We start from the raw sequence: 26,271 nt of genomic DNA on the forward strand, positions 1-26,271 counted from the left end.
GTGGCCAGGGACACCCGGAGCACTGCTCCCTCTGCCCAGCTAGCTGGCCGGAGACCCTGAGACTGGAGCCCTGCCCGCGCTGTGCCCGGATGGAGGGGGCTAGGCCCCCAGCCCCCATCTCCTGCCCTCGGGCCCACCCGCACCTCCCTGTGCCCGCGTCCAGGGTGGTGGAGCAGCTGCCCTGGCTGGTCGGCCCCCTCAATGCACAGCCCCTGCGAGGAGCGCCAGGGTTCCTGGGGGCCTCTCACATGCATGGGGGGCCGACACACCCACAGCCGCGGGGAAGGAGGCCCGCGGCCCGCAGGGAGGGTGCGTGGGCTGAGCCGGGCAGCCTAAGCAGCAGCGTGGCATCGCGGGGTCTGCAGCGGGTGGACGCTGCACGTCCCAGGATCCAAGGACTCAACTGCGAGGGGCGGGGGCACCGTCCCGCCCAGAAGCCACCGTGGACGAGGTGCCCGTGAGGACAGAGGGGCAGGGGTGACCTCCCGGGTCGGGGTTGGCTCGCCTGGGGGTGCTGACGTGCCCCCGTCAGGCAGGGCCCCCCAGTGTGTGGCTGCGGCCGTGGGTGGGACCGCAGGCGCCAGCCCGGCTCAATGGCTCTGCTGCGGCAGCAGCGAGACAGCAGGTGCTGCCCACGCTGCCCTCGGCCAAGGTCAGGGTGCGGGAGGCGCTTGCCCCGAGATAATGCGGCAGAGATACGTGGCGCCCGGGCCAGGCCGCACCTCCCGCCGCCCACAGGCCCCTCGGCCGGCTGACCCCAGGAACCGGCCGCTCCTGGCGCCGTCCCCAGACTGTCCCCGCCTGTACCGAGCCTCAAAGGCCGCCTTTCACAGGCAACAGGGCTCCTGTTGTCCCGAGGACCGCCCGTCACCCACACCCAGCGCTTCATGCCGTGGCCCGACTGGCCCAGCCTCACAGGTCCATCCCTCAGAGACCGGGGGGGCCGGGGCCACGTGTGGGGTCCATCCGCTCAGAGACCATGGAGCCCATGGCCGTGCGTGGGGTCTATCCCCTCAGAGGCAGAGGGGCCCGGGGCCGCGTGTGGGGTGCACCATTGCTGGGGCAGCATGCAGTGATGTGGTGTGGGGGGCACACGGGCTGAGGCGGCCCTGGGTGGGGCGAAAACATGCAAGGCTGGTGAGTCTGTAGCACCCTGACACAGCCCGTGTTTGTTCACACAGGGCTCACACGCGTGGCCATACACAGCTGCATGCACATTCATGTGCATCCACTTGTTCACACGTGTTCCCGCAGTGCATGTAGCCACAGATCACACACGTTCATGTGTGTGTGCTCAGTCTGGGCTCAGATGGCCCAGTTGCATGCAGTTCTCAGGTTCACACGTGTGTCCACACCCAGAAGCAGACACCCTACATGTGGTTCCCAAAGCCTGGAACGTTCCCAGAATATCCCAGGAGGGGGGCCCGCCTCCCACCTTTCCCTTTCCCCGTTCTGGCCGAAGCAGCCTGGAACCCAGGTGGTAGAGGCCTGGGCTCCCACGCTGACCTTTGGGGCACAGAACCTAGAAGCCAGGTCCTGGCCCTCCTGGGGAGGCGGTGAGGCGGCTGTCCTGAGTGCCTCCTGCCTGGGGCCCCCCTGCACCTCAGACCCCCAGACAGAAGTCACCGTGTGGGGACCCATCTCCCCCACAGTGCGGCTCTGTGCGCGGAAGCCTGGCCTGGGCCCCAGCAGGCCTGTCTCCTCGGAGAAAGGCCGTGCGGTCCCTGCTGCAGTTTGTAAAGGTTAACATGTGATTTACACCCTGAGGGAGAGGTCTGCCAGCGGGGAACACGACCCCACCCGGTCTCCGCCCGCGTGCGCCCCTCTGCTCACAGACGGCCGCTCCCGGCGCCCCGCATCCGACCGGCAGTCGACCCTGGTGGGCAGCGCCCAGGGTCGGGGTCCAGCTGGTCCCCAGCTGAGGGACGTCTGTCGTGTCGTGTGAGACGCGGACGAGTGAAGCTGCTGAAGACACGTGAGCGTGTTTTCGTCGCGGTTGTGTTTTCACGTCTCTCGGGGTCGCGTGGGATGTGCGTGTTGAGCTTGATGAGAAGCTGCCCGCTGCTTGCCCCTTCGGGGACGGTCAGCCGGGGAGCCGGCTCCCTTGTGTCGTCCCCGGGGTGGGCAGCACTGGAATCCGGAGCCCTTGCTGGCGTCCCGGCCACTCCATGCAGGGCTTCCGGAGCAGAGGTGGCTGAGTGGGGGGCAGCCCGGCTCCTCCCGCAGCACCGCGTGGGGCACGCAGCTGGCGCTCAGCAGTGCTGAGTGAACCCTGTGACCTCTGACCCAGCACTGGCCAGCCCTTCGGGAGCAGACGGCCACGCTGCACAGACGGGCCCCCAGGGTGGGCGCTGCTCGGGGTCCCCGGGCTGGGCCTGCTGGCGGGCGGCTGGCCTGGGACCCGGCTTGGGGCCCAGGCCTTGCTGGGTGGCGGTGCCCGCGGCAGGGCCTGGGCTGCCGCGTCCTTCCTCACGGCGCAGGGCCGCGGAGAGAGGGTGTCTCGGCCGCGGGCTTCACGCTGTGGCCGAAGAGCCGCCCATCCCCCGGGGGGCGTCGGAGGCTGGCAGGTGCCCACCCGGAAACACCGCTGCCACGTCACACACCCGAAACCGAGCCTCTTGGCCGCTCGCCGTCGGGCCTGGGAGCCTGCCCCGTTGCACTGGCCGAGGCGGGTCAGCGGGGTCAGGGTGACCGGCTGGAGCTCCATCTGGGCCACAGCGGGGACGCCCCAGCCCAGGCCGGCCCGGGGCGCTGCTGCCCCCTGGCGGCCCCAACCTGCAACTGCACGCTCGCTGGCCGGCGGCCTTGGACAGGACCCCTGGCCGCCTCAGCCGCGTCCTCGGCTGGGGGGTGACCACAGGACTGTCCGGAGGCCCATCTGGGGGCCATGAGACAGCGGAGCACATGCTTGGCTGGCTGTGTCCCGTGCGGGCAGGGTGCCGGCGGGGACCGTCCTCGCAGAAGGGCTGCATCTCGGGCACTGCTCTGTAGCTGACTCCGGGTTGGGGAGGCCGGCAAGGAGTCTTCTGGCCTTGCCCTGGGCGGAGCCTCCGCTCGTTTAGTCAGTCCGCACACGTGCCAGGGCGGCCCGGCTTCAGCTGGGGGCGTGGACACAGCGCCACACTGCGGGTACAGGGCGGGGGTGCTCTCCGCGTCGTGGGGGTGGTCGGAGGCCCCACCTGGCCTGTCGCACTGCAGACAGGGGCCCGCGGCCCCGATGCCAGGCCGCCACCCTTTTATAGCCGCGTGTCTGGAGCGCAGAGGAATGCCCCGTGGCCGTGGTGTCCGGCGGCTGGCGGGCAGGGAGCCGGAGGCTGGGGGTCAGCACCTCGTGGTGGCATCCCGACTGGGACAGCTGCAGCCTGCGGTCCCCGCCAGCAGGGGGCAGCGCCGGGCAAGGCCGGCCCAGAGGGCCAGCTGGGGGCCCCGACCCGTGACGCCCCCGTGACACTCACACGGGGCCCTGACCCGACCTGTGACACTCACATGGGGCCCCGACCCGTGACACTCACACGGGGCCCTGACCCAACCTGTGACACTCACACGGGGCCCCGACCTGTGACACTCACACGGGGCCCCGACCCGTGACGCCCCCGTGACACTCACACTGGGCCCCGACCTGTGACACTCACACGGGGCCCTGACCCGACCTGTGACACTCACACTGGGCCCCGACCTGTGACACTCACACGGGGCCCCGACCCGTGACGCCCCCGTGACACTCACACGGGGCCCCGACCCGTGACGCCCCCGTGACACTCACACTGGGCCCCGACCTGTGACACTCACACGGGGCCCTGACCCGACCTGTGACACTCACACGGGGCCCTGACCCGATCCGTGACACTCACACGGGGCCCCGACCTGTGATACTCACACGGGGCCCCGACCTGTGACACTCACACGGGGCCCCGACCCGACCCGTGACACTGACACGGGGCCCTGACCCGACCCGTGACACTCACACGGGGCCCCGACCTGTGACACTCACACGGGGCCCAGAACAGGCAAAGGGGAAAGAAAGGGCAAGAGGGGTCGGGGTGGATGCGTCCCCTGAGGGTCTGCCTCCCCCGCCCGCCGCTGCGGGCCCAACCGCAGGCTGCCTTCAAGCGACGTGACAGACCCCAGGCCCGGAGGTCAGGGCCGGCTCCCCGGGGGCTCCCCTGTTCTCGGCCGAGGCTGCGTCTGGCGCCTCTCACCCCGCCCCGTCTCTCTGGGCCCGTGGTGCTCTGCGTCTGGGTGTTTGGCTGCCACCAGCCCCAGGCCTGCAGAGCCCGTGGGCGCCACGTGCCTCCCGCCCACCCAGGAAAAGGAAGAGGGCGACCCACGGTCCGGAGACGCTCGGGAGCCCCCCACCCCCGGGGGGCGGGCCCCTGGACAGGAGCACGACCACCAGTCCCCCGTCAGGGCGGCCGTCCAACCATGCCCTCCCCCCAGGGTACCGAGAAGGCTTCCTCTGGAAGCGCGGCCGGGACAACGGGCAGTTCTTAAGCCGGAAGTTCGTGCTGACGGAGCGCGAGGGGGCCCTGAAGTACTTCAACAGGAGTGACGTGAGTGGGGTTCGGGGGCCGGTGCCACACCCCCAGCTGCCCCGCGCTCTCCCGGGAGACACACTGCCCCTCCCGCCCCTGTCGTGGGGACCCTCCGCCCGCTGCTGGTCACAGCCATTCCCCCTGGTGTGGGTGGCGCTGGAGGCACTCCTAGGCCCCCGAGGGACGGGACTGGCACCCTGCAGGCAGGTCAGGGGGACCCTGGGCAGCGTGTGGAGGGGCTGGCTGGCCCTGCCCGAGGGCACCGGGGCATCTGCAGCCCCAGGGCAAGGAGAGGGGAGAGGTCAGGCTGGCAGGGTGGGGAGCAGGAAGGGGGCACCCGGCCTAGGGTGGGGTGGACCAGATGGCCCGCCCTCACACCTCCTGACAAGGCGTGGTTCCCTTAGATGAGGAAGCGCAGACCCAGAAAGGGTAAGTAAGTAACTTGCTCAGAGCCACACAGCACCCAAGTGTGGGGCCAGCATCCGCCCTGCCTGCCTAGTGCTGAGGCCTGGCCCTGCTCCCCAGGCCAAGGAGCCCAAGGCCGTCATGAAGATCGAGCATCTGAACGCCACTTTCCAGCCAGCCAAGATCGGCCACCCGCACGGCCTGCAGGTCACCTACCTGAAGGACAACAGCACCCGCAACATCTTCGTCTACCATGAGGACGGGAAGGTGGGCGCACGGCTGAGCGGTGGGGCCGGACCACCACTGTCCAAGGAGAGCCTGCCTGGCCCCGGACCACCGGCCGTGGCTGCAGTGGGAGCCGGCTGGGCCCTGCGGGGGAGGGGACCTGGGAGCCCCGCCCCAGGGCCTGGCGAGGGTGGGCCTCCGGGCAGAGCCCCAGGTCTGGCCTCAGTGGGTCACTCCGGCGAGGTCTCCGTGTGCCTGGCCGCTCTGTGGGCTGTGCGCACTGCAGTCTTCTGATGCACAGTATTTCAAAATGTTTTAAAATGTGTTCCTTTGGCCGCATGTGCCTTTGGGCTCATAGTCAAGAAGTCACTGCCAAGTCCAGTGTCATGGCCCCCTGTTCTTGTAAACTTTGCTGCTTTGAGGCTCACATTTCAGCCTTTGATTCATCTGTGGTGTGAGTTAGGGTGCAGTCTCATTCTCTGGCGTGTGGACATTGTTTTCCCAGCACCAGTTGTTTGTTCTGGCCCGTCCTGGGTTTCGTGTTTTTGTTGTTTAATTTCACTGAACTCTAGTCGCCTTAACTTTCTCACGTTCCCGTCCGCTGCGGTCTGCCACGGGGTGCGGAATAGAGCTCCCTGAGCCCAGCAGACCGGCCCTTACCCTCCTGCAAGCTCGTCTGCGGCTGCGCGGCCCAGCCTCCCCCTCGGCAACCCCAAGTCTGTGCTCTGTGAGGCTATTTCTGTTTCATGAAAGCTCGTTTCTGTCGTATTTTAGATTCCACGTGTAAGTGACCTCAAATGGTATTTGTCTTTTCCTGACTTAGTGACTTTCTGGGTGCATCCACATTGCTGCAGATGGCATCCATTTCATTCTAAAATGGCTAATATTTGTGTGTGCACACAAATCTTCACCTATTCATCTGTCCATGGACACGCAGGCTGCCTGTACGTCTTCAAACGAGTCTGAGTCAGTTTTCTCTACTCCTGCTCCCAGGAGTGGGACCGCAGGATCACATGGTAGTTCTCTTGTTTTTTGAGGAACTTCCACACTGTTCTCCACGTGGCTGCACCAATTTACACTCACACCAATGAAGGTGGTTCCCTTTTCCCCACAGCCGCTCCAGCATGTGTTATTGGTAACTAACGACGGCCATTCTGGTGTCTGACGGTGCCCCACTAGTTTTGACCTGCGGTTCTCTGACCATGAGTGATGTTGAACATCTTTCCCTGTGCCTGTTGGCCACCTGCATGTTTTCTTTAGAGAAATGTCTGTTTAGGTCTCCTGCCCGTTTCTGGATTGAGCTGTTTTTCTGTCGCTGAGTTGAATGAGTTTGTGGGAATTAAACCCTCATGGGCAGCACCGTTTGCAGGTATTTCCTCCCAGTCTGCAGGCTGCCTCTTCATTTTGTTCAGTTTCCTTTCCTTTTGACTTTGATTAGGTCCCACTGTTTATTTCTTTTATTTCAAGTGCCTTGGGAGACTGACCTAAGAACACTGGTGCAGTTGGTGAGAGCAGGCTCTGGGTAGGTCTATAAATAGACACGCCTCCTTCCAGGCCAACATCCAGTCATAAAAACAGCCCCATCTGAGGAAAGGCCGGCGCACAGGGGAGCTGCTCTGAGGGTCGCAGGCGGGTGGGGCTGGGGGGGACGTGGCAGGGCCCCGCGGCGTGGCTCTCACCCAGCCTCTGACCCCAGGAGATGGTGGACTGGTTCAACGCGCTCCGCGCCGCCCGCTTCCACTACCTGCAGGTGGCCTTCCCGGGGGCCAGCGACGCAGACGTGAGTGGGAGCTGCCCCTGTGACTCCAAGGGGGGATGTGTGCCCTCGTCTGGGATGGGCAGCTGGGAGCCGATTGAGGGTCACGTGGCCCCCAGAGACCCCGGCCACCAAGTGGCCTGAAGTCCCTGGAGACCACAGGGGTTTGTTCCAGGGGGCTCAGCATCACTGTGGGGAGGGGGGAGGGGAGGGACGGGAGGGGGTGGTGGCTGGCGGGGAGGGGGCAGCACGGGGAGGCTGCGGCTGGGGCAGGGTGGGGAGGCCCCTAGGCCCACGCCGCCTGGTTCCGCCCCAGCTGGTGCCAAAGCTGTCCAGGAACTACCTTCAGGAGGGCTACATGGAGAAGACGGGGCCCAAGGTGGGTCTGACCCAGCGACCTGGACGCCTGGGCCTCACAACGAGGTCCCATCCCCATCACCCGGGGCTGGGCGGGACAGGGTAGGGGATAAACGGTGCCAGCAACCCCCCCCCCCACCGTGTGTGTTGTGAGCATGGGCTCCACTGACCCGCGCTCCTGCGGCTCTGGGTCCGGCCTGGTCAGCTCCGAGCCCTGCCTCCTGCCCCTGTGCACCCGGGGTCTCTGCCGCAGGGGTGCGGAGGGCAGGCACGGGGCCCCTGGGGAGGCAGCGCCTCCGGCCGACCTGTGCCCTCACCCCCCAGCAGACAGAAGGCTTCCGCAAGCGCTGGTTCACCATGGACGACCGCAGGCTCATGTACTTCAAGGACCCGCTGGTAAGGCCAGACGCGGCCCCTGAGGTGTGGCTGTGCCCTTCCGTCACTGCAAGGCAGACGGGCCCGGGTGGTCTGCTGGGTGAAGGGCCGGGCCAGGCCGAGCGCCGCATGCAGCTGAGTGACTCAGGCGGGCGCAGCCGCCCCGTGCAGCCCACCCGGTTCTCCCCCAGGATGCCTTCGCCCGCGGGGAAGTCTTCATCGGCAGCAGAGAGAGCGGCTACACGGTGCTGGACGGACTCCCACCATCCACCCAGGGCCATCACTGGCCTCACGGGATCACCATCGTCACGCCAGAGCGCCGGTTTCTGCTGGCCTGCGAGACGGAGTCGGAGCAGCGGGCGTGGATGGAGGCGCTCCGGAAGGTGGTGGACAGGCCCATGCTGCCCCAGGAGTACGCAGGTGAGGCGGGCGGGCTGGCGGAGGGGGAGCCCCGCGGCCCCACGTGGCCGTGACCCGGCAGGGCCCTGTCCTTTCGCAGTGGAAGCCCACTTCAAGCACAAGCCCTAGTACGAGAAGGTCCCGGAGGCCCGAGGGCTCTGGACTGCCTGGATGTGGCCGTCATGGCCAGCAGGGCCTGAGCTTCAGCCACGAGCACCCGTGTCTCTGGAACCTCAACGTGGGCTGGCCCAGCCTGACCCTGCCACGCTGCTGCCCACCCCCCATGGGACGCCCACAGACCCCCCCCCCCCACCAACCTCTGCCCGCCGGAGCCCCGTTCCTCTGAGGACCACCCCCCAGCTGCCACTGCCCACCTGAGCGGGAACCCCCCACCCGGAAGCTGGGCTGTGGGGACAGAGGGCCGGCCTGCATGTCCCCCTCCCAACACGTATTTATTGAAACCCGCTGTGTCTGTCGTGGGGTCCTGGGGGCCGGAGTGGCAGACGTGGACCCCAGCCTCAGTGAACTGACCCGCACCGACGTGTGGGTCTGGGGAGTCGGGCCCCCACGGTGGGAGCCCCAGGGCCTCGAGCCTCAGGCCTGGCTGCCCCTGGGCGCCTACCATGTCAGCTTGGGACTCTGCGCTGACCGTGACCCCCCGTCTCTGCCCGCCCTCACTGTCTCTGACCCCTCGGAGGATGGAGCCTGGGCCCAGCTCACGTCTGTAGCCCAGCAAGCTGCTGGCCAGTGGTAACCGCCCCCAAGCCTCCCCGTGTGCCCGGGCAGGGGGACAGGGCGTGGTGGAGTGGGACGTGTGTGGGGGTCACCCGCTAGATCATACGGGTGCTGTCCTGTGTGGCCACGACACGCTCCAAGGGGACCTGGACCAGCTGCTGGGACCGAGAGGGTGGGCGCCAGGCCTGGCCTGGCCTGGCCGGTGGGCCCACAGCCAGAGATGGGGCCAGGCGCCCTCCTGTGAGCCCGTCTCCCCTCGCACCTGCGCGAGCACCTACAGTGCAGACCCGTCACAAACCCGCACCCTGGGCGGGGGCTGCAGGCTCCAGCGGGGACCACAAGCCCCCCACGCCCCCCACTGGGGCCACCGCCAGGGCTTGCCAGGTCAGGGGTCACCAAGATGGCTGCGCTAGGTGAGGACCACTGTGAGGTCACCCAGGGCCAGAGCCCCAGACACCCTGCCCCTGGCGCCTCCTCCAGCCCAGGTCCCGGGGAGCCCAGGTCGACTTCCAGAGCAAGCAGGAGGGCTCGCCCAGGGTCCCCACACCTTCCCGACCACGCAGGGCTGCCCAGCACGCAGCCTCGTGGACTCAGCCTCGGGCCCTGGGTCGCGGCGGCCCGCTCTGTGTCAGCGGGGGCTCTGCACACTCGTGTCTGTGTGTGCACACCCACGTGCTCTGCCAGAAGGCTGCATGACGGCCCAGCAGGGAGGATTTCTCAGAAAAAGCAGAACCCACACGGGGGGGCGGGAGCCAGAGGCGCAGAGCCTGCGTGCAGACATCACAGCACGTCCTGCTCGATGAGACCAGGGCTCAGGGCACCCAGCCCCACCGGCCGCTCGCGGGGCCGGGGGCCTCACCTGTCCGCAGATTTAGATACGACACTGTTCATACCTAAACCCCTGACACTCTCCCAACACGGGCCACCTGGTGCCACCCACCAAGGATGCAGTCCAGACAGCTGGAGAAACACTGGCCCCGGCGCCCGCGGGCCTCCCGGGGCGTCCGGCCGCTGCTCCCTGCCCACACCCGGCCCCAGGAGCTCCCTCAGAAAGGACCACTGCTGCTGAGCCCAGTATAAAGGATTTATTTAAACTCAACAATGAACACAAACCTTCCTTTAAATTCCATTTTTACAGTAAATAAAATTGTGTACTGCGTTCCTTCCCATGCATGATCACTGGGTATTAATCTACAACTCTTATTATAATTGTGAAAAAATAAAGTGTTTCCCCTTTTGTAACCGTCCCGGGCATCTGGTGCAGCGTCAGTGACGGACAGGCCTGCTCGTCCCAGGCTGCTCACCTGGGTAAACCTGAACCGTCAGGTCAAGGCCTCAATCACCCAGTGACGGTAACACTGCCCCACGGAGCTGGGGGTCCCGCAGCCTCCTGACGAGACCCGCTCTGGTGGCTGGGCGCTCAGCCGCCCAGCTGTTCCCAGGACATGGTGGCCAGGCCCCCCGCCCCGCCGAGCCCTCCCCAAGCAAACCAGACACAAGGGCCGGGAGGAGGCGCCGCAGGGCCTGTGCTTTATTGGGGTCATCAAGGTACACGGCCACGGCCCGGGCCCGGGACACCCAACACACGGCCACAGGGCCCTGGCCAAAGCCCGGGGCCGCGGTCTGGACTCGCGCTGGGAGCCACCCCGCCACGGTCCCGGCCGAGTCTGCAGGTCTGCGGGCGTCAGTCGAGCTCAATGGGGCTGCTGTCGTCCTGACTGTCCTCACCCTCCTGCTCCGAGGAGCCCATGAGGCTGCTCAGAAGGTTCCCTGGAAGGAGGCGCACGGCATCGTCAGCCCAGGGCCGGGCCCCGCAGCAGCCCCTGCCCCAGAGACGCCCTCCTCACACCCAGGTGTCCTGCTGGGGTTGTGGGGCGGGGGGTGGCAGCAGTGCCCATCAAGGGGACCCGCGTGGCCACCAGCACAGGCCTGGGGTCACAGGTGACTGGGGTCACAGGTTATCCCTGCAGTGACGGCTCTAAAGCCACAGGTAACGACACTAACTGCTGTCACCTGTGGGCCTTGTTGGGCCAGACACTTCTTTTTACCTAATTTTTATCCAAAGAACCACTTCTCCATCAATACCAGAGCTGAGTTTATAAAGTGCCTGAAACCAACCCACACGGGAACAAGGAGGCAAGGGCGTGTGGTGCCCCCGGCCGCGCCCAGCCCACTGCGGCACTCTGGGACCCAGGACAAGCTCTGCGGGGAAAGCAGGGCTGCTGCTGAGGCCCTAGGCGTGGGGGTGCTGGACGGGGCCCCCGAGCTGAGTGGCCACAGTGAGAGCCTAGGAAAGGGGAGCAGCCCCCACCTCGCCACAGACTCCGCCTACAGGTCAAGTCCAACTTGTATCTAAGGGGAAACAGCTTCTCAAATGATCCAGGAGACAGGAAGAGCTTCCCCTGCGGCAGCACCGTTTGACGACGCTCACCCCAGCCTCCCTGCAGAGCCCCATGGGGCAGGCTCGCCAGCGATGGCCTATCGGGCAGGGGACGCTCCGAGGGATTCGCTCTCCCAGGCCTGCGGCCCTGAGGCCCACGGCAGCTCCAGAGCGAAGGACAGGGGCTGTGGGTTCGTGGAGAAGGGGCTGTCTGCGTGTCTGTGAAGTTCCCCCCAAGGAAGCTAAGACGACAGGCTGCCTGGCCTGCACTTCCCCCGGGGACAGTGGTGGGGCCTGGCACATCTGGACTCTGCGAGACACGTTTTATCTACTCAAAAGTAAACCTGAAGCATTAAAGATGTCAAAGCCCACGTCTGAGTGCAGGACTCTGCTGGTTGGCAGCTCAACTGGGAGTCGGGAGTCGAGACGGAGGCAGCACAGACAGCGGGGCAGGATGGGGAGAGGCCCGGCCCCGAGAGGCAGCGTCAGGGCCTGCACCAGCCAACGCCGGAGACACACACTCCTGACAGGCTCCAGGGTCAGGAGACTGACTCTGGAATCAGGCTCCAGCAAAGAAAATCCCAGAACCTCACGGCTTCACTGGTGAAACTGCTGAACTAGGACCACTCGTCCTTCAAATGCCAGAGCCAAAAGACACTACAATGAAAGAAAGCTACAAACCAATATTCTTTATGAACACTGATGCAAAATCCTGAACAAAACACTAGCAAACCAAATTCAGCAGCATGGTGAAAGACTCAGACCCCACGACCAAGTGGGATCTGCTCCTGGAACGGAAGGATGGCTCAACATGTGAAAATCAGTCAACATGATACACCACAACAGATGAAGGAAAACACCAATGATCATCAAGTGATACACATAAAGCACTTGACAAAGTCAACACTTCCATGAAAACACTGAGAAAGGAAACCATCTCTCACCACGATGTGATAAAAGCCATATATGAACCCACAGCAAACATCACAGCAGGGACAGACTCAAAGCTCTTGCCCTGAGACCAGGCACAGAGCAAGGATGGCTCCCACGACTTCTGCCCAACGTGCTACAGGCGACCCTGAACAGCACCGGGCGCACTGCCCGCCCCTCACGTGCGCATCTGCTCTCCACGCTCACAGTAAAGCACCACCGGGTCTGCAGCCGCTGAGCCCACGGACAGCGGGCCAGCTCTGAGTTACGCACCAGCTTTCGACCGCTCAGGGGGTCAGCACCCCAACCTCTCCACATTGTTCAAGGGTCAACTGAACTTGAAGTTCTGGCCAGAGCAATTAGGCAAGAAAATAAAAGGATTACAAATTGAAAAGAAGTAAAATTATCTGTCTGCAAGTGGTATAATTTTACATGTAAAAATTTCCAAAGAGTACAAAATAAACAGAAACAATTCTATTTACAATCGCGTCAAAAAGAATAAAACAGTAACTAGCTGAACCAAGAAGGTGAAAGATTTCACAATGAAAAGTATAAAACATTTCTGAAAGACACGTTAAGTGAAGACACATCCCATATTCCTAGACAAAAAGACTTAATATTGTTAAAATGTCAATACTACCTAAAGCCGTCAACAGACTGAATGAAATCTCAAATCCCCAAAACATTTTTTGCAGAAATAGAAAAACCCATCCTAAATTTCATATGTACTCACAAGGGACTCAAATAGCCAAAACAATCTACTCTCAAGGCTCTTTGACTGAAAGAGCCAAAACAATCTTGAACAAAACTGAAGTATCACACTTTTTCATTTAAAAACTTACTACAAAGCTATAGTCATCAAGGTTGGGCTTCCCAGGTGGCGCTAGTGGTAAAGAACCTGCCTCCCAATGTAGGAGACGCAGGTTCGATCCCTGGGTCAGGAAGATCCCTGGAGAAGGAAATGGAAACCCACTCCAGTGTTCTTGCCTGCAGAATCCCACTGACAGAGGAGCCTGGCAGGCAACAAACAGTCTATTGGGGTGCAAAGAGACAGACACGATTTAGTAACTAAACAGTACAGTTGTCAAAACAGTGTGGTCCGAGCATAAAGGCATACCTCAACCAGTGGAAAAGAGAACCCAGAAAAGAACCCTTGGATATGTGGTAAAAGATTTTTGACAAGCGGTGTATGCCCACTTGATGGGGAAAGGGTAGTCCTTCCAACACGTGCTGTTGGGAAAACTGGAAATCCACACGCCAGACAACACAGCCGGACACTTATGTAAGTAAACCACCAGAGAAAAGACCACCTCAAAGGGATCCAGGACCCACATGAAGGCCTAAACACAACTCTTAAAAGAAACCACAGGGCAAAAGCTTTGTGACACTGAACTTGGAAATGACACCAAAGGCACAAGCGAGAAAAAAAAGTGGACAAACAGAATGAAAGTTTTAACATCTGCGCATCGGAAGACGTGCCAGGGGTTCATGCTGACGTGTGCCAGACACCAATACAGTATTGTAACGCTGTTATCCTCCAATTCAGAACTAAAAAAAAACACTCCAGGGAATAACACGGTGATGAGGGAGAGGAGGCAAGAACAGGCGGGACAGTGGGTTTTCAGGGCAGCAGGAGAGTAATGGTGTGTATGTGTCCAGACTCAGAACACAGACGCCAGAGTGACCCTGATGTACTCGGCTCTAGGTGATGAGGCTCTGATGTACTCAGATGTACTCAGATGATGAGACCCTGATGTACTCAGCTCTGGGTCATGAGGTCCTATCAGAGCAGGCGCATCATGACAGGTATACCCGCTGGTGGGGGGGGGAGGCTGTGCCTGGGTGGGGAGGAAACCTTTGTACCTTCCTCTTAATCTTGCTTGGACGTAAAACTGCTTAAATGCTTTAAAAAAAAAAAAGCCAATCCACAGAATGGGAAAAGACACTTGCAAATCATGTATCTGGTAAGGAAAATACCCAGTATAGAGTATATATACATACTCTATAGGTATATAGAGTACCCAGTATAAAGAACTTGTACACCAACCAACCTGATTCAAAACCAGGGAAATGACATGAACAGACCTTCACAAATGGCCGACAAGCACACGGAAGAAACACAAGGTGCTCAGGCACTAAGAAAACACAAACCAGCACCGTCACAGCAGGCCCAGCGCCCACACACTCGGTCAGCTGCCGTCAACAAACGAACAGCAAGTGCTGCCGGGACGCGGAGGTCCCGGACCCGCAGCCCCACCGGCGGCTGTGCAGAACACAACGGCCGCTGTGGGAGGAGGGTGTGTGCTCAGAAATGACACAGATCCAGCAACTCTGCTTCTGGGTGTCCCAGAAGGACGGACAGCAAGACCTCACAGAGATTACTTGCACACCCACGTTCACAGCGGGCAAAGGGGAAGAACTCACGCACCTACTGGTGACTGAACAGATAAACAAGATGTGATCCATCGCATGATGGGACACACATCACCTCAAAAAGGAAGATCACGGCAGCAGCCGCAGCCAGCACAGCACAGACACTGGCTCGATCACACGAGCTGCCTGGAGGAGGCAGGGTCACAAGGACCGGCGGGGGGCTGGAGCTTGGGCGGGGGACAGTGTCGGCGTGGGACGCTGCCCGGGACAGCCGTCCACGGAAGGGCAGCCGCATGGCATGCGGCACGTGATGTGTGCTTCACCACAACACACACCTGGCTTTGACTCTGTGGCCAACAGACAGGAGCCCAGGGGAGAGTACTCATCGGGGGCAACAGGCCCTCAGCTCCACCAGGGTGGGGCCGGGGGGCGATGAGCCAGCAACCCTCCTGCCAGCATCGGGCACGCTCCAGCCCGGACACGCCCTGTGCTCTGAGATGCACCCACAGGCCCCCACCCGGGAGCCCCCTCACCTAGCAAGCCTCCGTAGGATGACGTCTGCTTGGGTGGAACACCGAAGAAGAGCTGTCCTATCCTGTCGAGGTACTGGGGGAGGCAGACACTGAGCCAGGGCCACGCCAGCAGCTTCTCCCCACCCCCCTCCCCCAGCTTCTCCCCACTCCTCCCCCTCCCCCTTCTCCCCTCCTCCTTCTTCTCCCCCTCCCCCAGCTTCTCCCCACCCCTCCCCCAGCTCCTCCCCTCCCCCTTCTCCCCACCCCTCCCCCAGCTCCTCCCCTCCCCCCTCCCCCGCCCCGCCCCGCCCCGCACCTCGTTGTACATGGGGTCCCGACGCAGGGCCGGCTGGTACTGCTCACACAGCACTGTGAACACTGTGAGCTTCCCCCTGGAACAGGAGCGGCAGCACACTGCAGCCACGCGGGGCCACGGGCACAGAGAGAAGCCACACGCCTCCACACACACACCTCTGCACGCCTCCAGTGACTTCACACACAGCCACACGCCTCCACGCACGCACTCACCCCTCCACGGCCAGCAGCAGAAACCAGATGAAGTTGAGCAGGGGCTGCACGAAAGGAGGCCCGCTCTCGATGGACGGGTGTTTCTGTGTGTACGTCGTGAACACCACCGATGCGCTGCTTTTGTTTTTCAAACAGAGAAACCTGGAAATAAGAAACTTCCCAGTCAGTGGGTGCACCCAGCCACAGGAGGAGGAGCCGGGGGGGCCCCAACCCCGCCCCGCCCACCAAAGGTGCCTGCCAGGCCCTTCGCAAGCGAGCGCAGGGAGTCGGGGCTGACAGTGTGGGGACTGACTCCAGGGGGCGCACGGGCAAGGGCAGCAGAGCCGCGCACAGCGGCTCCTGAGCCCGGCGCCTGTCTGCACCCCCAGCGAGCAGACGTGCTGGATGCTGCCCAGCACCGCTCTCCTTCCTGTGGAGGACGTGTCTGCGGCCAGACTTCAGTGCGGTGGGGGCCCACGACACAGCCAGATGGACAGGGAAGGGGGGAGGCTGGAGGAGATGTTGGCACCATGTGCAAAGCTGGGGTCAGGGTGCTCTGGACGGTGAACAGGTTTTCTCGGAGTCACAGATTCAGCAGCAAGTGGTGCTGATGGGGCTCTGAAGCTCCCTGTCAAACTCACATGAGACACAGCCTGGCCCGAGGCCTGGCCACCAGATCTAAGTCCTCTCTGGGAAGGCTAATCTCATTCACAACAGCGGTGTGTCTGCTGGGGTCTGGGCCCCAGTCACCTCACGTGAGCTCCCCACCACGTGGGCCTGACACGGTGCTCACGCCTCCAATGACTCTGCTGTACCGCACTGTTCTTAAAACAAATTGTCCAAAGAACACAAAAGATCAAGACTCAACTGGGACAAAAGAGCAGAGACACAGAGCTAGGTGGGAAGCTGGCAGGTGACACCCATCACTGTGTCTGGAAACATCAAACGTCTGGGAAGACAAGCCGCCTTTGAGCAAAACCCGTGTCATACGGACACGTCACATCCCAGGGTGGTGCTGAAAAGCCAGTAAATGTGTGTGTCCCACCGAAAAAGTACTTCCCTCCCAACTAGACGTGATGGATAAACGGGAAAACAAAATTGATGGCAACAAAAAAATAACTTAAAGCATAAAAAGTACTTCCACTGTCAACAGAAACATCACAGGTTGACCTGAGAGAGGGCAGGTCTGGAGCCCCCAGGGGGCAGCAGCAAAGTCATGCTTGCGGACGCGAGCTGCGTGTGGGATGCCACGTGGCTTCAGGCCAGAGGCCGCCCTCAGACCCCGGGAGACCACACACGAGGGCAGGACAGCGCGCGGGTACCTACTGGAGCACGGCCTGCGCCACAAACATGTCCACCTCGCTGCGGAAGCCGCGGGCCGTGGAGTACTCCACCAGCATGTTGGCGCAGCCCTCGCCGTCGCGCGAGTGCAGGAAGTGGTAGCGCGACTCACAGTAGTTCTGTTCTGCGGGCAGAGCGCGGGGGGGGCCGTGAGCGCTGTGAGCGCAGACGCCGCCGGGGCGGGCCCGTGCGGACAGCTGGGAGTGAGGCGGGGAGGGCCGTGAGCGCTGTGAGCGCAGACGCCGCCGGGGCGGGCCCGTGCGGACGGCTGGGAGTGAGGCGGGGAGGCAGAACCCGAGGCGCCCAGGAGCGGGGCACACGGGATGGAGCCCAGGGGCCCTCTGTCCGCGTCTGCCACCCTGACGAGGAGCCAGGATTGGACGCGGGCTCTTTGGGGACCAGCCGTCCTCTGCTGCTCGGCTCTTCTGAGCCTCTGACTACACTGGCTACTATCCTCTGGGTGGGTGACCCCAGCCCCCACCTGCCCAGTTTCAGTAGAGGACTGGAGCCGTGAAGGGCCCCTCCTCAGATACGTAGGCCCCCCGTCCCCCCATCCCACCTTCCAGCCAGCGGCTCCCACCCAGAGCCACTCAGCTCCTACCCCAGACACTGGGATGTCTGGAGCTACTGTTGGCCATCACAGTTGGGGGAGCTGATGGCACCCAACCCCGACCCTAGACCACCCAGGAGCTACAGAGCAGGCGGGACGCCCAGGGTCAGTGGCGCAGAGGCCGAAGCCCAGCTACAGGGCAGGGACCCTAGGTCCCGCTCACCCACCACACTAGGCCCCCCTCCTCCAGGGGAGACTCCATGGCTCCGGGTTAAGCCTTCCCCACCCCCCAACCCCAGGTCACGGCCAGCTCCTGGCTGCCTCCAACACAGAGCTAGTTCTGGGGTCTCCTCAGTCTCCTCTCCCTCCAACCCTAAGCGGTTTCACAGCCTCCAGGTGAGAGAAGAAACCTGGCAAGTCTCCAGCATCCTCCAGCTCCTGGCAGGCCCTTGCGCAGGACGTGGGGACCCTGCCGCACACCCCCCAGGAGGTCGCCCATCGCAGGGGGGGCCTGCAAGCACCCCTCAGCACAGCTTCTCGTGTGCACAGCCTCCCGCCGACCTCACCCACTGTCTGTGCCTCCCGCCGACCTCACCCACTGTCTGTGCCTGAGACCCTTACAACGCCTGCCCCGATCTTCAAATCCTTCATATACGCGTACCAGAGCTGCACAGCTCCCAACTGCAACAAGGCCTCCATGCAGGCACTGGCCACACAACCCAGGCTCCGCAGACACGGGTAGGCCAGGCACGCAGGCGGACAAGGCAGCGCAGAGGGGCCTGCCAGCCCAGCCAACCCGCGGGCAGAGCCCAGCCCGCGTGTCCACAGCAAAGTGGCCTCTGGCCGAGGCCTTCTGAACCGCCACAGGCTGGGGCAAACGAGGCCACCGGTTGGTGCGGTCTGACGGCACCTGCCCGTGGCCGCCATGCGTCCACCCGGCCCTTGGTGATGCCCGCCCCGGCCGCGATCGCCCGTCTAGAAGAGAGTGGTGAGTGCGGACGGGTGGGTGGCGGTGGCGGACGCAGGGCCCAGCGCCTGCGGCCTCCTCGGGGCTGCCCACCGGGCCCGCCTACCTTTCCACAGGGTGAGGGCCAGCAGCTGGTGGAGCCGGGGGTGGCCCAGCTTCCCTGACCCGCCGCTGGACCACTTGAGGGCTCGAGACACGAACGCCACTCGCTCCGGGGAGTTGGGGTCCATCAGGCTGAACAGCTTGGCCAAACTTTCTGCAACGACAGCACACAGGCCTGACCCGGAGGCACGCGCGCCGCTTCGGCTTTGTACCGGCGTCTCAAACAAGTGAAAACCTGCCGCTTCAGGGTGCAAAAGCGAAGCAGCGCTGGAATGGTGGTGGGTTCCAGACCCAGGTGGCCACCAGACCGCCTGCCCTCACCAGGCGCCTCCCCAGCAGGGCCCGCGAGGGGCGCAGGCGGGCGGGAAATGGGCTGCGGATACCTGGCGCCCCCCCGCGGTGTCCGTGCAGGCGTGAGTACGTGAGCACGTGAATGCGTGCGAGAGTGCATGTGTGAGTACATGAACACATGCATGCAGGCGTGCGTGCATAAGCGCGTGCGTCTGCGCACGCACGGTGGGGCTTGCGCCGCCTCACCCAGCAGTTCGTCGGCCACCTCGACCTCCGCCTTCTCCAGCGACTCCAGGACGAGCATGGACAGGTCAGCGGCGCTGTTTTGCTGTAAAGTGTTAAGAGAGATTGGTCAGTGAGAAGAGAGGCTCCTGCCAGTTTTCAAAAGGCAGGGAAGCTGGCCGGTGGCTCTGGCTGCCAGTTAAAAACCAGTGACCAACTGCACCTAAGAAACAGCTCCGAGCACCGAGGGGGGACATGGGCGCGCCAGAGCCGCCCTCCAGACCTCTCCCCGGCTGCTCCCGGTCATGCTGACAGCTCACCTGGCCGTGGCTGAAGAACAGCAGGGCTCCGGAGCACATGAGTTCGCGGGCCTCCGCGTGCTTGCTCTGGGCCATGTACCTGCGGGAGAGAGGGCGGGCCGTCAGGTCCCGCTGCACAGGCCTGCTAAGCTCGGCCACCCACCCCCGTCTGGTGACAGAGACAGGTGACAGGGTGCAGGCACCCTCTCCGACAAAGCAGTACCTCCCTGGGGAAGGGCAGGGGTCTCAGCAGCGGGACCAGAGAGGGGCTGGGGGCCACTTCCAGCTGCAAGCACAGGTCTGACCGTGCAAAAGGCAGGGAGAACCTGGCCAGGGCCACGCGTCGGGGCCGATGGGCTGCTAGGCCGTCCCCTCCGCCCTGAGTGCTTTCCACCGGGAGCACGTCTCACTGGGAACAGGAGTTGGAAAAAGCTGGCTTCCCAACTGCAGACGGACAGGAACCTGATGGGCAACGAGGTGCACACAGAATAGAAAGGATGCTTCCTCCACAACAAGTGAGACAGAGATCCAGGGGCGGGACCGGGACTGAGCTGAGCGCAGGACACCAAGTCCACTGGCCACATGTCCTCTCAGGGACAAACAGGCAGGAAACCTGTCCAGCCGGTCAGACCTGCGTCCTGGCCCAGACAAGCCGAGTCAGAGATGTGAGAAGTGTGCGGCCAGCAGGCGCGCAGGAGAGGAGACACGGGAGCCCTGCTGCCCTCCGGCTCAGGCCAGGGCCAACCACAGAAAAGGGCTTTTCTGCACCCAGCTCGGGAGCAGCGGCCTCAGCCTCAGCACGCAGGGTGGGACCAGGAGGAGAAACCCACAGCCTGAGAAGCACCCAAGGCACCTGCGGGCATGGGCCGGGCATGGACACAACGCAGGGCTTCTGGAAAAGCAAGCCCGTGCGCGGCCACTGGCAGAGACGCTCACACAGCGGGCTCTGCTCCAGGGACACGACAGGCTCCGGATCCTCCCCCTGAAGCACAGCTAGAGATAAGCTCCTAAAAAGCCAGGGAGGGACGGGAGGCCTGAGAGGCAGACAGGCCGCATTCCTGGGGCAGCAGCTCCAGTTCCCAGTGACCACAGCCACACAGTCCTGGGCAGCCCTGCCCGTGGGAGAACCGCCAGCACCTTGGGTCTGGAGCCGCCTGCTGCTGGAAACCCCACAGCAGTGACAGGTGCCCCAAAGCCCAACGCGCTTTCTGGACGCCGCAGAGGGACATGTCTGACCCCGCCTGTCCCGGCAGAGAGGAGGCCAAAGAGACAAGGGGGTGCCCATGGCACCTGAGACAGAGCTCAGCCTTCCTTGGAACCAGCAGCTCCCGCCCTCCTCGTGCAGCACACCCCCCGTATATCCAACCTCCTGGGCTACCCAATTCCTCTCCCCCTCCTCAGGCTGCTGGGGGACACAGTGTAAGTGAATTAAAATAGCACAGATTGGTCAATTTATCCAACAGGTGAATGGATAAGATGTGGTCCACCCATACAACGTAATACCACTCAATAATTAACTAGTGACACATGTAAGGGTGAATCTTCAAATGATCATGCTAAGGAAATTTGAAAAGTCAGATAAAAACAGGACATACTATATTATGCTACTTACATAAAATTCCAGAAAATGCAAACCCATGTATTCTAACAGAAATCAGTGGATGCCTGGGGGCAAGGGGTGAAAAACTCATTATAAAGGCAGAAGAGAAAGCTTTGGGGCATGAGGGGTACTTTCAGTACTTTGGTGAAATTTCTTGGGTGAATACGTATGTCAAAACCCATCAAACTGTACACTTATGTAAATGCTTAAAGCACTTATGGCACCCTGCAGGCCGACTGAGCTGGGCCCTCTAGACAGCCACTAGTGCCACCTTGCTTGGGTCCACAGCTGACCATTTACTTCTCAGGAGTCCTGAACTCCTGTAGGAGCCCCTCAAAGACCAAAGAGGAAGCCAAGACTTGGAGAAGAGGTTCAGCAAGTTGTCCTGGGTTACAGGTCACTGAGCAGAGAGGAAATATGAACCCGAGTCAAGGCAGGTCTGGTGGTCACCACAAGCGCACTTCGGGCCCAGGGAGGCCTCTTCAAAGCTAATCAACAATCACGTTCCTAGTACAGCAGCGACTGCAGAACTGGCTCAAAACAAGGAACGCTGTGTTTATTTTTGGGACGATCCAGTTTTGCTGATTAATCACTGGGGCAAATATTTATATACAATTCTCTGAGAACAGCAAGCACCGGACAAATCTCAAGTGCTACAAAGCTCCCATCCTACAGATCTGATTAGCTGAGCAGAAAGCTCCGCGTTAGAGACTTTAAACCTGCTTACACCTTTGGCTCATCCCCTGAAGGACAATTAACTCCCTCCTACCTGGTCCTCTGGGCCACCGAGCCGAAACACGATCTGAGGCAGACGCACTACGTCCCAACCAACCTACAACCAAAGCAGAAAGTACTACCAGAGTTCCCAAGACCCTGTTTCAACTTGCTGTTAAAAGAAAACATTTATATCTAGGCCTAAATGGTGTAAGGCAGACCTGACTGCCCATAAACATCACAGCAAAATATCTGCCGTCCTGCGACAGTTTAGGGAAAAAAACTACGCAGATCAGATTAAATCCTCCAAAATTATCTTTAAATGCTAACAAATGGCCCAAATGTTTTCTGGCAAGAAACCTGAAGGCTGATTGCATTTGTGTAATATACAGGGACGCCTGACGCACGTAGGCACAACTAAGAAACTACATTAGCTTGTAGTGACAGCAGAAACGGTGTGACACACTGTAGTCCAGAACAAAACTGAGCTAGGCAGTGCCCTGAGAGCTCCGAAGGCCACACTAAGACGACATCTTATTTAATCCAATATATCCACGCGGCGCTTCACCGTGCCATCAGTACTTCCTGAAGTTACCTGACATTTTCTCTGCGCTGAGTCTTTGAAGGCCGAGTTTTTACACTCACAGCCCATCCTGTGAGGGACTCACATTCCAGAAGCTCAACTGCCGCACGTGGCCAGCGAGCCGCACAGGTACAACAAAAATACTGGCTTTATGGAAACAGCCGATTTAGTAACAAAACAAGGTGAGCAAGGGCGACACAGAAAGAGAAGCAATATGTTTACAGCCTCGCGGCCGGACCGGGAGGGAGAAGAATCGTGGGACTCCGAGCGAGGGTTTCAAACTCAACGGCGCTCAGGGCGGGGGAGGGGAGGGCGGCCGGGCCAGGGTCCGGAACCCGGGCCGTCTGCATTCTCGGTCAGGGTTTCGGGTTGGGTCTGGGGTCTCGGCCGGGGGTTTGGGTGGGAGCACGGGTCGGGGATCCAGCCTCGGCCGGGGCTCTGTGTCGGGCTCTGGAATCCGCGGGCCCGGTTCGGGGCCCCGGGGGTGGGTGAGGGGCCGCGGTGTCTCTCCCCAGCCTGCAGCCCGCCCCCGGGCGCCTCACCGCCGCCCGCTCCCACCGCCCAGGCGACGGGCAGTGGCGCGGGCCAATGGCGGCGCGGGGCGGCGCGGCGCGGCCAATGGGGGGCGGCCGGGGGCGGGGCGCCGGCCTCCGCGGCCGGGCGGAAAGCCCTGGAAGGCGGCGGCCGCGGCGCAGCGACTACCTGAAGAAGAGGGTCCGGTACATCTGGTGCGCCTCGTAGTAGTCTCCCTTCTCGACGCTGGCCCGCAGCTTGCCCTCCACGCGCTGGACGCCGCCGCGGTTGCGGGCGCCGTTCCGGGCGCTCTCCTGTTCGGCCATCGCCGCCGCCGCCGCCATCGGGCCGGCGCTCCGCGCAGGGTTGACGCTGTCGTAGGCGCGGTCGGCAGCGCCTCTCGGCTTCCGTCCCGGCGGCCTCCGGATGCCCTCTACGGTGGCCCGCGAGGAGCCGCGCGCTGCCGGGGAGGCGGGGCGCGGGCGGGCACGTGACCGCGGGGCGGGGCGCGGGGATGGCGGGGGTCCACGGACGACGCCGCGGGGCGGGGCGGCGCCACAATGGCGGCGGCGCCGCATGCGCCGTCTGTCCCCGGTTGCGCCGGGAGGGCGCGCCCCGCCGTGACTGCGGCCGCTGAGACACCGAGGCTTTCCCGGGAAGAGCGTGCTCCCAGCCCTTCACCGGGGTGCCGGCGGCTCGCGGTACGGGGACAGTGCTCGGCCCCGGCGCCAGACACCCGATCTCACCGCTGTCTGCTCGCGGGTGGTCCGTGGGAAACTGTGGGAAACGCGGGGACACGTCTGCGACTGGGGCGCGCGCCGCCAGGGGGACGCGCACGGCGTAGGCGCGCGTGCCGCGAGGCTCGCTGCCCGACGACCCTGGCCCGCAAGGGTCGGGGGAGGGGGTCGCTCAACGCGCTGTGTCTCCCTCATCGCCCGGGGCAGAGACGAAGCAGGTAGAGAAAAGAAACATACTGTTTATTATTACTTTGAAATGTCACATGCACTTTTAAAAATTAAAACTCTTTATTTAAACATTTCGGTAGCGTCTTACCAATTTGGTGGCAGCAAAGAAGCTCTACCAAAGACAACTATGTTGAAAAGCATTTACAAAAATACATTGCACAAAGTCCTGTCTCGTATCTTTAAAAATAAATATTCAAAATATTTCCACCCCATCTCCCAAATTTAGCTTTATAGGAAATTTTGATTTATATATTTATCCTGTAATATATGAAATATATGTATATATTTTATCCAACTTAACTGCATAGGCATTAGTTTCAATTCTAACAAGAGTGAAAAAAAATGCTAGTTTATGTAGTTTTTGTATATTTGAGGACTGTTGTGCAATATACATAAAACTCTTCAGAAAACCAGTCAGCACCATCATTTTGTCTTTTTCTGAAAATACAACATTTATGGTACACCAAAAAATTGTCTTAACCCAAAAAAACTTAAATAATTTTTAAGGTAAAACATCTGTATCTTTAAGTGCCTTGCAGATACCTCATTTATAAAGTCTGCTCAGTAAAATAGTCTAAATATTAAATATTAATTATAACCAAAACAAAGAGAATGGCCAAGTCGTAATAAAAGGCAAATCCAACCAGAGCCAGTACAAAGTGCTGCTGTAAGAAAAACATCACCAAATGTCCTGGTTTCATGAATTTGCCACATGGGACAATCTTCTTTAATAACCGTAAGTGGAATAAAAACATAAGCCTCTGAAAGACAGAGCATGTTAGTGTTCGTTCGCTTTTCAGCAAAACTCAAAACAAAACCTGAAAATATCCAAAAGATTGGATTTCTTGGTTCCTATTCATAGTGTGAAGTGAAACTGTAGGGAGAATCCGATGGGATGAGCCCAGTGGAGACCTGAGAACTCTATTTACATGTTTGTGTAGATCCAGACCATCCCCTCTCGAATCAGACACACTTCAAAGGTGCAACACAGGGAAACTCTCCAGGGTTCCTGAATGGATGATGGAAAATCCTTCTCAGTGGTGGAACACACGAAGCAGGAAATCCCATTTCCATTACTTCCACACCTGGTGATACTAAAGAACCACTTTTGCCAACAGAGGAGTATCTCACCCTAAAGGAAGGGAGTTCAGCTCTCAGCTTTGGTGACTTCCCTGAAAGACATGTGTTGGGTTGAACACATATCTGCTCCCAAAGGCCCTTTCAAAGGGGCCAGTGAAGGCTGCTGTCAAGGCTTCAAGAACACTCCAAACTTTCTAACTTTCTTTGCTTTGTTCCTGATGTCAAGCAAATAGTTTTATGTTCAAAATCAAATCCCCCCCACCCCCAAAAAATAAGTGTCTGTGTGAACCATACATTCAAATGAATTTCCAGAGACCACCTGCAGCTGTCAGGTCTCTGATCCCAAGCAGTCAACATGCAGTGTTTCCTGGGGACAGAATAGCAAGCTGGGTATATGAAGCTGGTCAGCATTCATCACTTCTACCCTGTGTCCTGCTGGCAGTCGGTACGTTTATTTCAGGGGTGAATTAATGCTGCACTCTCTATGCCTGAGTCCATGAAGGATTCCAGTGTTCCAGGCTGTCCAGTATATACAAAATGTACAAGGATAGTGAGTCATCTCTTTACTTGATAGGCTCTCCATGAACTCTGAACCGGTAAAGACACGTGTATTCAGGATGGCCCCAGTTAGAAAAAATCCGCAGTTCCACTATTTGGAAAGCTCCTTCCGGTTTTTTCTGCAATTGAGGGGAAAAAAGAAAAATCACACATTTCATATTAATATGCCCAAGCCCCACCACTTGCCCAGCTATGATACTTGAGATTAAGCAGCCAAGTTGGAGATTAAGCTTTTAACATGAAATATATCATTATAGGACACAAAGTTCAGGTCATTACGTATGATACATTTGTGCAGAACAAGTTACATACTAAAAAGGCTCATTCTAGAACAGAGAAGCTAGGAAGCTCGGGTCCACTTGATCAGAGGCTGGCCCTCACGCCCCGTGGACAGTTCTGTTAAGTATCTGTGGGTCCTGAGGCCGGGACTGTGGCAAGGGACCCCGGAATGCGCAGGAAGTGCGAGGTCCTTACCGGGGCCACGAATATCTGGAGTGATTCCCCTTCCTGATCGTAGGTGAACCGTCCCAGGAGCTGCCCTTCTTCCTGATACTCGTTTTCTAACCCCTGAAACAGAACCATCTAGTTACTAAATAAAGGGAGAAGACAATGAGGTAGTGGGGTGGGGTGGGATTACGTTTCCATTAAAGCAGGGAGAAGTGCCCAGGAAGGCTTGCTGTGCGCTGGGCATTTTGTTAAGGGCTTCTCACAGACCACAAAGCCTATGAAGCAGGCATTATTTTCCCATTATATAGATCAGGAAAACTGAGGCTGGGAGCGGGCACGCTAACCAGGCAGCAGACCACACTCGACAGCCACATGGCCCACTGTTGCCCTCCACACTCCAAAGTGGAACCCAGGGCACCTGGTGCGTGCGGGAAAGGAGAGCAGGCCAGCAGAGTGTGGCAGACTCACTGCCAGAAAGAGGACGGTGGGCGCCAGGGGCTGAGGGACGGGAGTCAGTGTCTGTGCAGACAGTCTCCGTGTGAGACGAGGGAGC

General features: G+C 60.6%; 3 protein-coding genes and 1 long non-coding RNA gene across 22 annotated transcripts in view; 1 reads left to right on the forward strand and 3 right to left on the reverse strand.

Annotated features, from left to right (window-relative positions):
• ADAP1 (ArfGAP with dual PH domains 1) overlaps window positions 1–9,953 on the forward strand; it is a 36,516-nt gene extending 26,563 nt beyond the window's left edge. The window contains exons 5-11 of one of the 2 annotated variants that reach the window (XM_043454860.1): window positions 4,438–4,550; window positions 5,058–5,204; window positions 6,859–6,942; window positions 7,235–7,297; window positions 7,603–7,671; window positions 7,842–8,070; window positions 8,150–9,953. In XM_043454860.1, the coding sequence (XP_043310795.1) occupies window positions 4,438–4,550; window positions 5,058–5,204; window positions 6,859–6,942; window positions 7,235–7,297; window positions 7,603–7,671; window positions 7,842–8,070; window positions 8,150–8,178 (734 nt within the window). In that variant the 3' untranslated portion in view covers window positions 8,179–9,953. Of the gene's footprint in view, window positions 1–4,437; window positions 4,551–5,057; window positions 5,205–6,858; window positions 6,943–7,234; window positions 7,298–7,599; window positions 7,672–7,841; window positions 8,071–8,149 lie in introns of both variants that reach the window. The other variant, XM_043454858.1, reaches the window with a different exon arrangement.
• LOC122432756 lies at window positions 2,736–4,441 on the reverse strand. The gene is made up of 3 exons (XR_006266954.1): window positions 3,979–4,441; window positions 3,777–3,864; window positions 2,736–3,676 (listed from the first exon to the last, which is right to left on the reverse strand). It is a non-coding gene; the product is annotated as an uncharacterized LOC122432756 (long non-coding RNA).
• GET4 (guided entry of tail-anchored proteins factor 4) lies at window positions 9,855–23,155 on the reverse strand. 2 transcript variants are annotated; one of them, XM_043454856.1, is made up of 9 exons: window positions 22,858–23,155; window positions 19,280–19,358; window positions 18,984–19,065; window positions 18,451–18,600; window positions 16,813–16,951; window positions 15,508–15,648; window positions 15,296–15,371; window positions 15,001–15,073; window positions 9,855–10,554 (listed from the first exon to the last, which is right to left on the reverse strand). In XM_043454856.1, the coding sequence occupies exons 1-9, from the start codon at window positions 23,010–23,012 to the stop codon at window positions 10,469–10,471; spliced, it is 981 nt and encodes a 326-aa protein (XP_043310791.1). In that variant the 5' UTR covers window positions 23,013–23,155; the 3' UTR covers window positions 9,855–10,468. The 2 variants fall into 2 exon arrangements, with proteins under 2 accessions (XP_043310791.1, XP_043310792.1); XM_043454857.1 differs by lacking the exon at window positions 22,858–23,155 and adding an exon at window positions 22,168–22,703.
• A 473-nt stretch (window positions 23,156–23,628) lies between these two features.
• SUN1 (Sad1 and UNC84 domain containing 1) overlaps window positions 23,629–26,271 on the reverse strand; it is a 43,664-nt gene continuing 41,021 nt past the window's right edge. For all 17 annotated transcript variants that reach the window (XM_043454842.1, XM_043454843.1, XM_043454839.1 and 14 more), the window contains 2 exons: window positions 25,746–25,838; window positions 23,629–25,390 (listed from right to left, as the gene is read on the reverse strand). In XM_043454842.1, the coding sequence (XP_043310777.1) occupies window positions 25,277–25,390; window positions 25,746–25,838 (207 nt within the window). In that variant the 3' untranslated portion in view covers window positions 23,629–25,276. The remainder of the gene's footprint in view (window positions 25,391–25,745; window positions 25,839–26,271) is intronic.

The sequence above is a fragment of the Cervus canadensis genome, chromosome 32, assembly GCF_019320065.1.
Source record: "Cervus canadensis isolate Bull #8, Minnesota chromosome 32, ASM1932006v1, whole genome shotgun sequence".
NCBI lineage: Eukaryota > Metazoa > Chordata > Mammalia > Artiodactyla > Cervidae > Cervus > Cervus canadensis.

Excerpts from the sequence above, each read along its gene's own strand:
- GET4 (XM_043454856.1), bottom strand. The coding sequence starts at position 23,012 with ATGGCGGCGGCGGCGGCGATGGCCGAACAGGAGAGCGCCCGGAACGGC. Across the intron at positions 16,952-18,450 it reads GGCCCTCACCCTGTGGAAAG|AACAGAACTACTGTGAGTCG; the intron begins GTAGGCGGGCCC and ends CTCTGCCCGCAG. Across the intron at positions 10,555-15,000 it reads ATCCTACGGAGGCTTGCTAG|GGAACCTTCTGAGCAGCCTC; the intron begins GTGAGGGGGCTC and ends GCCTCCTTCCAG.